Source organism: Diorhabda carinulata, chromosome 5 (assembly GCF_026250575.1).
Source record: "Diorhabda carinulata isolate Delta chromosome 5, icDioCari1.1, whole genome shotgun sequence".
In the NCBI taxonomy this organism is placed as follows: domain Eukaryota; kingdom Metazoa; phylum Arthropoda; class Insecta; order Coleoptera; family Chrysomelidae; genus Diorhabda; species Diorhabda carinulata.
The window spans coordinates 17661080-17674540 of record NC_079464.1 but is presented as its reverse complement, the minus strand read 5'-3'; the positions used below and the strand labels follow the sequence as shown (position 1 = coordinate 17674540).

The following is a 13461-nucleotide window of genomic DNA, read 5'->3' as shown; positions in this document are numbered from 1 at the left end:
CACCATTTACTCCTCTAGAGAGTTGGAGATATTTTATTGACAGTACGATGATTGAAAATTGAAATTGAAAAATTGAAAAACCAGAAGTAATCTCATTCTACAACAGAACTAAAGGGGGAGTAGACTCTTTAGATCAGAAATGTGCGAATTAATCCACTTCCCGTAGAACAAGACGTTGTCCGATGACTATTTTTCATGCCATTCTGAACATAGCAGGAGTCAAAAGTAGAGTTGTTTTTCAGTTCGCTCAGAAAAGTATGTCAAGATCCGAGTTCATCAAAAAATTAGGCCGTGATTTATGCGTGCCACACATCCAAAATAGGTTAAGCAAAACACTGCCTCGCAGTTTAAAAGTTATAATGGAGAGCTTACTGGGTAATGCAAATCTTACACGTCCAGAACCTCAACAAAGAGGATTAGCTTCTAAAAGAAAGAGATGTGCAATCTGTCCGTGTAAAATGACAGTAAAACCAATACTACTTGTGAAATTTTCTCAATTCTCAATTGTATTTAACTAATGTCATTAAAAAATAAGTTTTTTCATATATTATAATAGCATTTTTTTCAATAAAACTTTTTGAAAAAAATTTCCACCTTTTTTAAACAAAAAATCAAAAAATTGGGTCTATTTGACTCAGTAGTATTAGATATGTCACTATTTATGAACGGTAGTACTTTAGGGTTAATAATCACTTTCAGAATATAATAATAATTATGCCAGACTCCAAGGAACAAGTGTTTCGAGAAAAGCTAAATCTAGAACGCTCGGCTTCCAAAGTAAATTCACTGGTGTTGTCCAAATTGAAATACGATAGTTATATTGAAAAAGTCACAAGTCTAAAAACCTCGAGTAAAAAAGAAAACAATGATCTTAGGTTTTTAAGGCGATATGATATTATTGAAGTAAGCGGTATTACAAAACTAATTCACCCTGTCACAGACCAAGAAAACATAAAGTATTATGTTTTTGATGAAGAGCTGTTTGGAGTTCTAAACGAGGCGCACATATCCACTGGACATGGAGGAAGAGATCGCATGATTGAGCAATTGAAAGGAAAATTCCAAAATGTAACTACAAAGGACATTTTACTATTTTTAAGATTGTGCGAACCTTGTATTCAAAAATTGAACCACAAGAAGAAAGGACGACTGGTTGTAAAGCTTTTGTTATTCAAGGAAGTGAAATCTCGATGTCAAGTGGATTTGATTGATTTCCAGTCGCAATCCGATAGAGATTTTCAATTTATAATGGTGTACTAGGATCCTTTAACAAAGTTTGTTGTGCTAAGGGCACTGAAATCAATGACTGCAAGACTGGAAGTATGTGAAAACATCATTGATTTTTTAGGCGCTCCTTATATTTTACAATCTGACAATGGCAGAGAATTCGTTAATAAAATTATTGACAATCTGGTTACTGTTTGGCCAAACTTCAAAATGGTGCATGGCAAACCGCGACATAGTCAAAGTCAAGGTAGTGTTGAGAGAGCCACCTGGATGCAACACCACAAAACATCAAAATGGAGTGAAGGCTTAATGTTTATTCAACTTATGAAAAAGCACTGCATTGCATAGTGGGATAAAAAGGTCTCCGTATGAGGATATGTTAGGTTGCCCCCCGAGACTTGGCTTATCCACTTCAAAACTACCTACTGAGATATTGACAAATTTAGAAACTGAAGAGGATCTTCAATGTGCTTTTAATTAAATACAGGAGCAGCAACAACAAGAAAACGAAACAGAATGTAACGGGAATGGAAATACTAATATCATTGGACCAAACCAAAATTTATCAAGTGGTGAAACTTGGCTCGTGGATGATGGTAATTATATCCTTACTGACCTGGACAAGTCTACAGAGTCCATCAAGAAGCAGAGAAAAGAAGCGTTTCACTGTCTAAACGAATGAAAAAAAAACTCAGATTCATCCGCCACTAGCAAAAAGAGCATCAGTCCGCATTCCTATCCCAGATGTTGACCGCGGAAGAGGAGATGCTCGATCTATCCTCGGCATGATACTGGAAGTCGACGATGATGGATTCTATCGAATCGGAACAAGAGATGGAATTCTGAAGCAGTTTTTTCCAAGGTATCTTCTCTCTATTTCTCTCTGATTCTTCAGAGTCCATCAAGAAGCAGAGAAAAGAAGCGTTTCACTGTCTAAACGAATGAAAAAAACTCAGATTCATCCGCCACTAGCAAAAAGAGCATCAGTCCGCATTCCTATCCCAGATGTTGACCGCGGAAGAGGAGATGCTCGATCTATCCTCGGCATGATACTGGAAGTCGACGATGATGGATTCTATCGAATCGGAACAAGAGATGGAATTCTGAAGCAGTTTTTTCCAAGGTATCTTCTCTCTATTTCTCTCTGATTCTTCAGAGTCCATCAAGAAGCAGAGAAAAGAAGCGTTTCACTGTCTAAACGAATGAAAAAAACTCAGATTCATCCGCCACTAGCAAAAAGAGCATCAGTCCGCATTCCTATCCCAGATGTTGACCGCGGAAGAGGAGATGCTCGATCTATCCTCGGCATGATACTGGAAGTCGACGATGATGGATTCTATCGAATCGGAACAAGAGATGGAATTCTGAAGCAGTTTTTTCCAAGGTATCTTCTCTCTATTTCTCTCTGATTCTTCAGAGTCCATCAAGAAGCAGAGAAAAGAAGCGTTTCACTGTCTAAACGAATGAAAAAAACTCAGATTCATCCGCCACTAGCGGAGCAAAAGAACATCAGTCCGCATTCCTGTCCCAGATGTTGACCGCGGAAGAGGAGATGCTCGATCTATCCTCGGCATGATACTGGAAGTCGACGATGATGGATTCTATCGAATCGGAACAAGAGATGGAATTCTGAAGCAGTTTTTTCCAAGATATCTTCTCTCTATTTCTCTCTGATTCTTCAGAGTCCATCAAGAAGCAGAGAAAAGAAGCGTTTCACTGTCTAAACGAATGAAAAAAAAACTCAGATTCATCCACCACTAGCAAAAAGAGCATCAGTCCGCATTCCTGTCCCAGATGTTGACCGCGGAAGAGGAGATGCTCGATCTATCCTCGGCATGATACTGGAAGTCGACGATGATGGATTCTATCGAATCGGAACAAGAGATGGAATTCTGAAGCAGTTTTTTCCAAGATATCTTCTCTCTATTTCTCTCTGATTCTTCAGAGTCCATCAAGAAGCAGAGAAAAGAAGCGTTTCACTGTCTAAACGAATGAAAAAAAAACTCAGATTCATCCGCCACTAGCGGAGCAAAAGAACATCAGTCCGCATTCCTGTCCCAGATGTTGACCGCGGAAGAGGAGATGCTCGATCTATCCTCGGCATGATACTGGAGGTCGACGATGATGGATTCTATCGAATCGGAACAAGAGATGGAATTCTGAAGCAGCTTTTTCCAAGGTATCTTCTCTCTATTTCTCTCTGATTCTTCAGAGTCCATCAAGAAGCAGAGAAAAGAAGCGTTTCACTGTCTAAACGAATGAAAAAAAAACTCAGATTCATCCACCACTAGCAAAAAGAGCATCAGTCCGCATTCCTGTCCCAGATGTTGACCGCGGAAGAGGAGATGCTCGATCTATCCTCGGCATGATACTGGAAGTCGACGATGATGGATTCTATCGAATCGGAACAAGAGATGGAATTCTGAAGCAGCTTTTTCCAAGGTATCTTCTCTCTATTTCTCTCTGATTCTTCAGAGTCCATCAAGAAGCAGAGAAAAGAAGCGTTTCACTGTCTAAACGAATGAAAAAAAAACTCAGATTCATCCGCCACTAGCAAAAAGAGCATCAGTCCGCATTCCTGTCCCAGATGTTGACCGCGGAAGAGGAGATGCTCGATCTATCCTCGGCATGATACTGGAAGTCGACGATGATGGATTCTATCGAATCGGAACAAGAGATGGAATTCTGAAGCAGCTTTTTCCAAGGTATCTTCTCTCTATTTCTCTCTGATTCTCCTTTCTCTCCCAGTCCCTAATATTAAATTTTTATATTTTTCAGGTCTCAATTCAGTAAATGTCCCACAAACATTATTAATGAAAATGAAGTCCCTATGGATAAAATTATTGCTTTGATGACTGTTGCAGCTTCACAATCGCTTGAAAATGGACAAGGATTTTTCTAATGTTCTTGCCACACTAAATGCATATCTAATAAGTGCATGTGTAAAAAGAAAGATGTACTCTGCAACTCAAAGTGCCACAAATCTTTACCTTGTTGTAATAAATAATAAACATTGTCCAATAAAATTTTTTATTTTGGAGTTTTTGCTTTTTTATTTGTTTTTTATTTATTTTTTTTATTTATTTATTAGGAAGATTGTTTTTCCTTACGGAAAGTCAACTTTCACTAATTCAAGGTAGTAAGAGTATACTTTCCCTAGGTCTAGTCAACTCTGTCTAGTAGATGTTGTTCAAAATTTATCACTTTATCACTAAAAGTCCAGTTAGAGTCGACTTTACCAAGGAAGAGTCAACTCTTACTGGAGAATCCACTTTTCTTGTAACATATATATTTTAAGGAAGGTACATACTGTAAGTATTGATCATACTCAAGTCCTGTGTTCCTGCTTTCATCCGGTGAATATTAAACTCAACATATTATTTTCAATATTTCTTTTAATTTGATAATTTGTTGAAAGGTACACTGTCGACATCAATATAATAACAAACTTCAATATCAATAGTCTGTATTGTTAATAGTGTTAGAAACTGTCTCCGGAGATTCTCTTTGTTACCTGTTTAAACCAATTATCGAAATTGTTATGGGCGTATATTCCTACTCCGCATACAAATCCGATTTCCATAAACTGCATAATATTGTCGCAAACGATAGCGATGCGGTCGGATTTCAGATTCGGCTGCTAATTACTATACGAATTCGACTTAGTCGAGTTGAAACGTAAATTATTTATAAACTTGTTAAGAACATTTATCGAAACGGAAATATTATTTCGAGTAATTGATTTGAAATTTTAATGGTTAATTAGTAGTATTCTTCTTACTATATATATATATATATATATATATATATATATATATATATATATATATATATATATATATATATATATGTTTATCGGAGTTATGGTAGTGCGGATATTAAATCTCATAATTCTGTAAGTTGCTATAATCCAGTCAAAATAGATAAAAATAAGTCATAACTTAGCCAAAATTCGCATAGAGCTGAAAATTGACATTATAAATGAAATGTCAAAAGTCCCCTTCGATCCTATTCCTGCAAAAAATTTTATTCAAGGTCAAAAGTACAAAATTAAGGTTTTTTCCATTTTTCTCGAAAACAGTAAGTATCATCGTGAAAGTAGATCAGACAAAAGTTGTAGATCATACAATTTTCTACAAAAATAGCCCAGTGACTTTTTCTTTTACGACTCACCATTCGTGAGATATTTTAATCATTAGAAAATTCATGTTTTCATAATATGCACTAAAATGCAGCCTGTATACGTTAGATATAAATGAAAATAAGAATATTGAAGTTGCAGAACAACGTCGTCGGACTACAAAAACATCTTTATCTGTTGATATCGTTTTTGATCGATCTATGAAAGTTCCAACAAACCAACAACAATTTCTTGCAAATACTCACAATAAGTGTCGCTTCATTTCAATGTTATGTGAAGAATTTACAGCTGCTGGTATTTCAATAAAACAAGTTGATAATGATGCTGATGTCCCTATAATTGAAACAGCAATAGAACAATGGAAAAGTTCAGATACAACTGTCGTTGTTGGGAAAGATGTTGATTTGTTGATATTACTGACTGCACGGACTCCAAATGATAAAATTATTTACTTTTTAAAACCTGGAAAAACTCAAGTACAATCAACAATATATTCATCACAAAGTCTGACTGCATATCCGAAATGTCAAGCTCATATTTTATTTTTACATGCAGTAATTGGTTACGATACTACATCAGCAATTTTTAAAAGAGGTAAAACATCAGTATTTGAATTGTTTGAGAAACGTAATGATTTAATTCATTGCGCACAAGTATTTACAAAGATTGCTTCTTGCAATGTATGTTGCTTCAAAAAAATTTATTCCATAGACAAATATAGATATTTGAAGTTTGTTAAATAAAACAGTACAGTTGTCTTGTCTGCCTCCAACATCTGCTTCTGCCTTTCAACACTTGTGTCGTGTCTATTACCAAGTTCAAGTGTGGCTAGGCAATGAGCTGGACCCAGAAGAATGGGGTTGGAAATTAACAGATAGTTATTTGGGGCCAATTCAAACGTTACTCCCGCGTGCTCCAGAAAAACTACTCAATACTATTTTTTGTAAATGCAAGACGGATTGTAGTGAAAATTATGGCTGTCAAAAAGAGGGATTATTTTGTTCGCCAGTATGCATCAATTGTCAGGGTCAGACTTGCTCCAATATTGAAACAAATACAACAGATGAAGATATTTATGATATTAATGAAGAGATTATTGATGCATCCCTTTTCTTCGAACAGCGAACAGAAATTCTGCAAGAAGAAGGGAATGAAGACGAAGAAATAATTGTCGAAGTAGAATTATACAATCATCTTATATAATGACATGTAGAAAAAAACAACCTATTCCACTTTAATCATTAGCAATATTACTATTCTTTCAATTAATAGGATACGATCTGATCAAACTTTCTTTATTACAATAGATCGTCGAGTATACCTACTGTGGAAATCACTTTAATCACTACCTCATATGTAAAATATGAATTTTCTAATGATTGAAACCGCGATATCTCACGAATGGTGAGTCCTAAGAAAAAAAGTAACTTGACCGTTTTTGTAGAGAATTGTATGATCTACAACTTTTGTCTGATCTACTTTCACGATAATACTTACTGTTTTCGATAAAAATGGAAAAAACCTTAATTTATTACTTTTGACCTTGAATAAAATTTTTTGCAGAAGCAGGATCGAAGGGGACTTTTAACATTTCATTTATAATGATGTATTTAATGTCTCTGTCAATGTTCATCTTTATGCGAATTTGTCTAAGTCAAATGTCTACTTTGACTGGACTATAGTAAAATGAATCGATAAAAGGAATTCGTAACAGTCGAAATGTCTGTCACGTAGTATTTAATGAACTCCCTAATATATATTTCTTTTTGCTCGTGATGATAACCTTAATCGGTTAAATGTGACTTGATTGAAAATCATATCGTTACAGAAGTTGAAAAATTATTTTAACGCCATTAAATAATTTATAGGTTTTTTTCAATGGGACCTTTTGTATCATTTAATTTCGAAGTAGAATATTAATTGAATGTTTTTTTCTATTGAAAAAATATGAGAAAACTAAATCAAATGAATATTCGAGAAATTTGATAAATATTAAATATTATAAGGTGTGAAAAGGTGTAAAAAATTAATAAAAGTTATTCTATGTTTGTTTGTTTTTTATAAATAACAATGATACGATGGAAATATACATGAACTTTAAAATATTTTTATTCTACTATTTCAATTAAGTAATCGTGAAATTCTTTATGTATTAACATTCTCGTAATTTGAAAGAACGAAATAGTTGAATCAAACTAAACCGTCGAAATGAAAAGGACCGTGAAAGTTAATGACTTTTCTTGGTTTAAAGGAAATGGCGTTTGTAGTTTCAGATCCACTGTGAGTTAACAAGCATTTACCTCGAAACACGTTTGTTCTGTTTCAGAATAGAAGAATATAATATATTACAGTAAAGTAACAAATACTTTTTGCAAATTAATAAATATTGTAGTTACTAATTTACCTTTGGATGATTTCAGTTTCAGACTTTTAGTTTTTTGTATCTTTTTGTATTCGTAAATTGTACTCTTTCATATATATTTTCAAACTCATATTATCACTGTATTTCTTTTCAATTTGTGAATATTTATGGAATCATGGAAATCTTTCGATAATAGAAATTCTAAATGACGAAACATAAACATTGTATAATGAAATCTAATTAAAACGTATCTCAATTCTATTGACCTTTATACCCGCTACTTGACACTAACAATTCGAAAATATAACAAATCCTCAGTGTTGTTTTCAAATTCATTTGGTTGCGTCGATACTTATTCGCACAGTAATTACGATGACAGATTTAAAAATAATCGTAGTCGGTTCGGGCGTAATAGGAGTGACTACTGCTAACGAGTTATTAAACAGTTTTAATAATGTAGAAGTTACAATTTTGGCCGATCAATTTTACGAAGATACGTGCAGTTGGGTAGCTGCTGGATTATTTAGGCCAGGTATTGGATTTATTGGACCTGACGCAAAAACGACGCAGTACGTGAAATATGATAAATAAATATAAACTTGATGATCTGATGTATAAAAAGTGAAACGGTCGTTTTGCTTATTTTTAGAAAATGGATAAATGATTCTTATCATTACTGGAAAAATATTCACGACAATTCTTATGGAGCAGATGTTGGAGTTGCGGAGATATCGGGGTATATTTTTTCAAATCAGCACAAATCAATTGTTAGAGTAAGTATAGATTATTGAAAAAATGCAAAAGCATTATTAAATATTCACAGAAAATGCGGCAGTTTCATAATTTTTAGATATTAATTTATTTCATGAAGTTGTAATGGAATTGTTTTTTGTATTGCAATTTCAGAATCCATATATCGAGAAATTATTACCGATATACAGAAAAGCAACAGAAAAAGAACTAACTACTTTATGTCCCGAAACATGGAAATATGGTTCATTTTTGACGACCCTAGTTACGGATTCTTCAATCTACCTTCCATGGGCAACGAACAAATTTAAATCATCTGGAGGAAAGATTGTGCAACGGCATGTAAAAAGATTGGAATCCTTAGGACATGAATACGACATAATTGTCAATTGTACTGGAATGGGAGCAAAATATTTATGCAAAGACAACAAAATGGTACCTATTCGTGGACAAGTTATTAAGGTGAATTTTTATAATATTGTTTAAAACAATGTTTGCAATATTGTGCTCACAAATAGAAAGTAATCTGAGAGTCAGATCTTCTATATTTTGATTTGATTAATTGCCTTATTTATCGGTTGTAATCTCCTCAACCCTCGGCAAACCAGATTTATTATTAATATTAGTTTTATTCAATAGAATTATTTTTTGTTTTTTAGGTTGACGCTCCTTGGATGAAGACGTTTTACTACGGCGAACTCGATACTTATGTAATACCGGGTCTTAGATACGTCACTTTAGGCGGTTGTAGAAATTATGATTCTTACAACACGAAACCTGATAAATTTGATGCTTTATCTATACGAGAACGTTGCGAAAAATTGGTACCGAGTATTAAATCAGCCAAAGAAGTGAATCACTTAGTTGGTTTGAGACCGTACAGAAGTACGGTAAGAGTCGAAAAGGAGGTTTTGGTAACAACCGCCGATAAAAAAATTAAAATCGTCCATAATTACGGTCATGGGGGATATGGAGTAACAACGGCACCTGGAACTTCGTTATACGCGTGCCAGTTGGTAAAAGAATTATGGAGCGGTAATAGCAAACTATAAAAGAAATATTGTGAAACAGAAAATTAATTTTGGGTTAATAATAATGTTCGATTTTTAGCAAAACGTTTATAACATAATAAAATATATATTGAAATGATGCATTCTCTGAAGAATCCTTATTTTTAAGTAAGTTAATCTTCGAGTCGTTCCAAGTAGATTGGTTGAGTGGAATCTAATGAAAACTCGGACCGCCAATTATAGAGAGATTTCTAGATTACCCACTACCCGAGGTTTAATGGAAAGATAATTAGAGAAAGGAATTTTTGCTTATTTTTAACTTAATTATCTGAAAAACGAAATTAATTCAGCGAAAAACATTTTTGATGCATTATCTTTTTAATTATATCGATGAAAAATGTGATTTTTTTTTATTTTTCCCAGATAATTCATTCGAGATCTATTTTTTATTTTTTATTATACCGTTGATTGTTTATAGGATTTCGATTCCTACGTTTGTACGCTCTAAATTGAAATTAGAAATTCATTTATATGTTCGGATGAAATAAAAACGACATAAAGAGAGAAAGGTATTTTCAAAATAAGCACACACCTTTTTTCACGATTTCAGATTAATGCAATGAAAAAAGAAAGTAGAAGAAACAATATTCCTAATTTTTAATATTACACTATCTTATATATTAAAAAAGTTATACTCAAATGCGATTTCCCCCTGTACATTATTTATGGGAGTTTTTCACATACACACGTTCTATCCTCAATATCTCAGGTTCTATTCAAGATAGAGACTTTGTTTTGGTTTGAGAGCACTCGCTGAAACACCCTCTTTGTTTTGAGTTTTTCAACACTTGAATCGGTTGAGTTGGAGAGGAGCTAGGCGCGTACATTCAATGTGGAGTTGTGGATTTTTGTAGGTTTTTGGCAATTTTTCTACATTCAAAGATCTATATCTCAGGTTCTAATATAGCTACAGAGTTCGTTTTGGTTTAAGAACACTCGCTGAAACACCTTCTTTCTTTTGAGTTTTTGAACACTTGAATTGGTTAAGTTGGAGATGAGCTAGGCGCGGACATTCAATGTGGAGTTATGAATTTTTGTAGGTTTTTGGCAATTTTTCTACATTCAAAGATCTATATCTCAGGTTCTAATATAGCTACAGAGTTCGTTTTGGTTTAAGAACACTCGCTGTAACACCTTCTTTCTTTTGAGTTTTTGAACACTTGAATTGGTTGAGTTGGAGATGAGCTAGGCGCGGACATTCAATGTGGAGTTGTGGATTTTTGTAGGTTTTTGACAATTTTTCTACATTCAAAGATCTATATCTCAGGTTCTAATATAGCTACAGAGTTCGTTCTTTTTTATTATAATGATTTCTGATACTTATTTAATGGATTCGTCGCGAGCGAAGCCGCAGGTAAAAGCTAGTACATTTGAATAAATGACAGAAATATTATATAGGGCTGCGTTATATACTTTTTCGATTTATATAGTTAAACTCTTTGTCGATTTTCAAAATCAAATAGAATATTAAATCATCATAATTGAGTTTTATGCAACTAGTAATAATCTATCCTCTTTGTGTTTCTGTATTTCAAACTTTGCCGCCTTGTAAACAGTAATAATTTAAAATTTTTCTATAGCCGGCTTTTATCTGAGCGAATTTAATCTGACCATTTTCCGCTTCATATAAATTTCAGCTCTATAAAATCCGGAAATTTTACCATTTCCTATGGCTTTCTGGAAATACGGATATGAATTTATCTTTTGTTGCAAAAAAATTCATTCGAACGATTAGATTTCTATTTAAAATCATATTAATCATAACTTACCTGCATTGCTAGTCGTCATAACATAATGGTCTTTAAAGATTGTTTACTATTATAATATTAACGACATTCATTGTACTTCTATGATTTTCGTTAGTTAATAATTAGAAATATATATACACTTCTCTGAAGGATGAATTAAATTTATTTATTTTTGAGTGTAGATTCAATTGAACTTGTTATATTACTATGAATTTAACTTCTTTTGTCTAGTTGTTTCACAGGTTATTCTCCATGTTTGTAAGATTTTGTATCGCCATTGTATAATCCTACTTCCTTTTATGAGTTCATCTTTTTTACCACTGAACTAAATTCAAAATTTTTCCGTTCATGTTCCAAGAATTCTTGCTGTAAAAAAATCATGAAAATATTGTCTAGTTTCTCATTTATATATCGATTTATCATCATTCCCAAATAGAAATACACCCCGATTTTCAGCTTTACCCGCTTATCTATCCTGCAATTCTCCCGTAACGTCAATCTATGTGAGGCAAATGCATAGCGTGAGCTCAAATCCAACAACCAATTTGTGAAATGCAGTCATGAACGCATCAGGGGGTATATAAATTGAATATCAACCTCTCCTTCCTGTCATTTTTAAGTTAGGCCAATCTATGAAATAAGTCTAATAAATGAAGTTTTCATAAACCCGAAGTTACACTTAAATATTTTAGCAAAAATTATTCTTGAATAAATATTAATTTAAAGCTACTTTTTCATAAATACGACGTTCAAATTACTAAAAAACTCTAATTATAAATTGAATTTTTCTGTTGAAATTAAGGAAGACTTGAAATGTATTTTGAAAATAGATCATTTTCGAAGACGGATAAATATTTCGATTATTATGTACTTATAATTTGCAATGATGTTCAATAGGAATAATTTCCATTCAAAATTCGGGTGAATAAATTCACAGACTAGCCTAAACAGGTACATGTAGCACTTTAATTAACAGAATGTTAACAAGTTAAGGAAATAAATCCTTCATTGATTTGTTTTGTTAATATATATGATAAACGTTGCTTGGAAAATCCCTACCTGAGCACGCAAAAGAACAGACAAGGTAAAGCTTTGAACATATTCAATTTAAACCGTCAAAGCGATATGCTCGCACATAATAATTGCTACGGATTATCTGAGTTTGTCTATCTGACATATTTTGTACAAATCGTTTTTGGAATTTACTTTTTTATTACTTGTCCACTACCGTAATCACTATAATTTTATACCCGAGGCTTCGATAACTTCATAGAAACTAGCTTTTACCCGCGGCTTCGCTCGCTTCGAATCCACTAAATAAGTATCAGAAATCATTATAATAGAAAAGAACGAACTCTGTAGCTATATTAGATCTTTGAATGTAGAAAAATTGCCAAAAACCTACAAAAATCCACAACTCCACATTGAATATACGCGCCTAGCTCCTCTCCAACTCAACCGATTCAAGTGTTCAAAAACTTAAAAGAAAGAAAGTGTTTCAACGAGTGTTCTTAAACCAATACGAACTCTGTAGCTATATTAGAACCTGAGATATAGATCTTTGAATGTAGAAAAATTGCCAAAAACCTACAAAAATCCACAACTCCACATTGAATGTACGCGCCTAGCTCCTCTCCAACTCAACCGATTCAAGTGTTCAAAAACTCAAAACAAAGAAGGTGTTTCAGCGAGTGTTCTTAAACCAAAACGAACTCTTCAGCTATATTAGAACCTGAGATATAGATCTTTGAATGTAGAAAAATTGCCAAAAACCTACAAAAATCCATAACTCCACATTGAATGTACGCGCCTAGCTCCTCTCCCACTCCAACGATTCAAGTGCTCAAAAACTCAAAAGAAAGAAGGTGTTTTAGCGAGTGTTCTTAAACTAAAACGAAATCTGTAGCTATATTAGAACCTGAGATATAGATCTTTTAATGTAGAAAAATTGCCAAAAACCTAAAAAATTCCATAACTTCACATTGAATGTACGCGCCTAGCTCCTCTCCTACTCAACCGATTCAAGTGTTCAAAAACTCAAAAGAAAGAAGGTGTTTCAGCGAGTGTTCTTAAACCAAAACGAACTCTGTCGCTATATTAGAACCTGAGATATAGATCTTTTTAATGTAGAAAAATTGCCAAAAACCTAAAAAAATCCATAAC

At 33.4% G+C, this 13461-nt stretch overlaps 2 protein-coding genes across 2 annotated transcripts; both read left to right on the top strand.

The window, feature by feature from the left end:
- The first annotated feature begins 714 nt into the window (after window positions 1-714).
- LOC130894528 (KRAB-A domain-containing protein 2-like) lies at window positions 715-1260 on the top strand. The gene has a single exon (XM_057801409.1). It carries the CDS (start codon window positions 715-717, stop codon window positions 1258-1260), a length of 546 nt encoding a protein of 181 aa, XP_057657392.1.
- Window positions 1261-8052: 6792 nt separating this feature from the next.
- Window positions 8053-9890, top strand: LOC130893821 (D-aspartate oxidase). Its single transcript, XM_057800224.1, has 4 exons — window positions 8053-8299; window positions 8380-8503; window positions 8637-8942; window positions 9140-9890. The coding sequence occupies exons 1-4, from the start codon at window positions 8103-8105 to the stop codon at window positions 9530-9532; spliced, it is 1020 nt and encodes a 339-aa protein (XP_057656207.1). The 5' UTR covers window positions 8053-8102; the 3' UTR covers window positions 9533-9890.
- Window positions 9891-13461: the final 3571 nt, after the last annotated feature.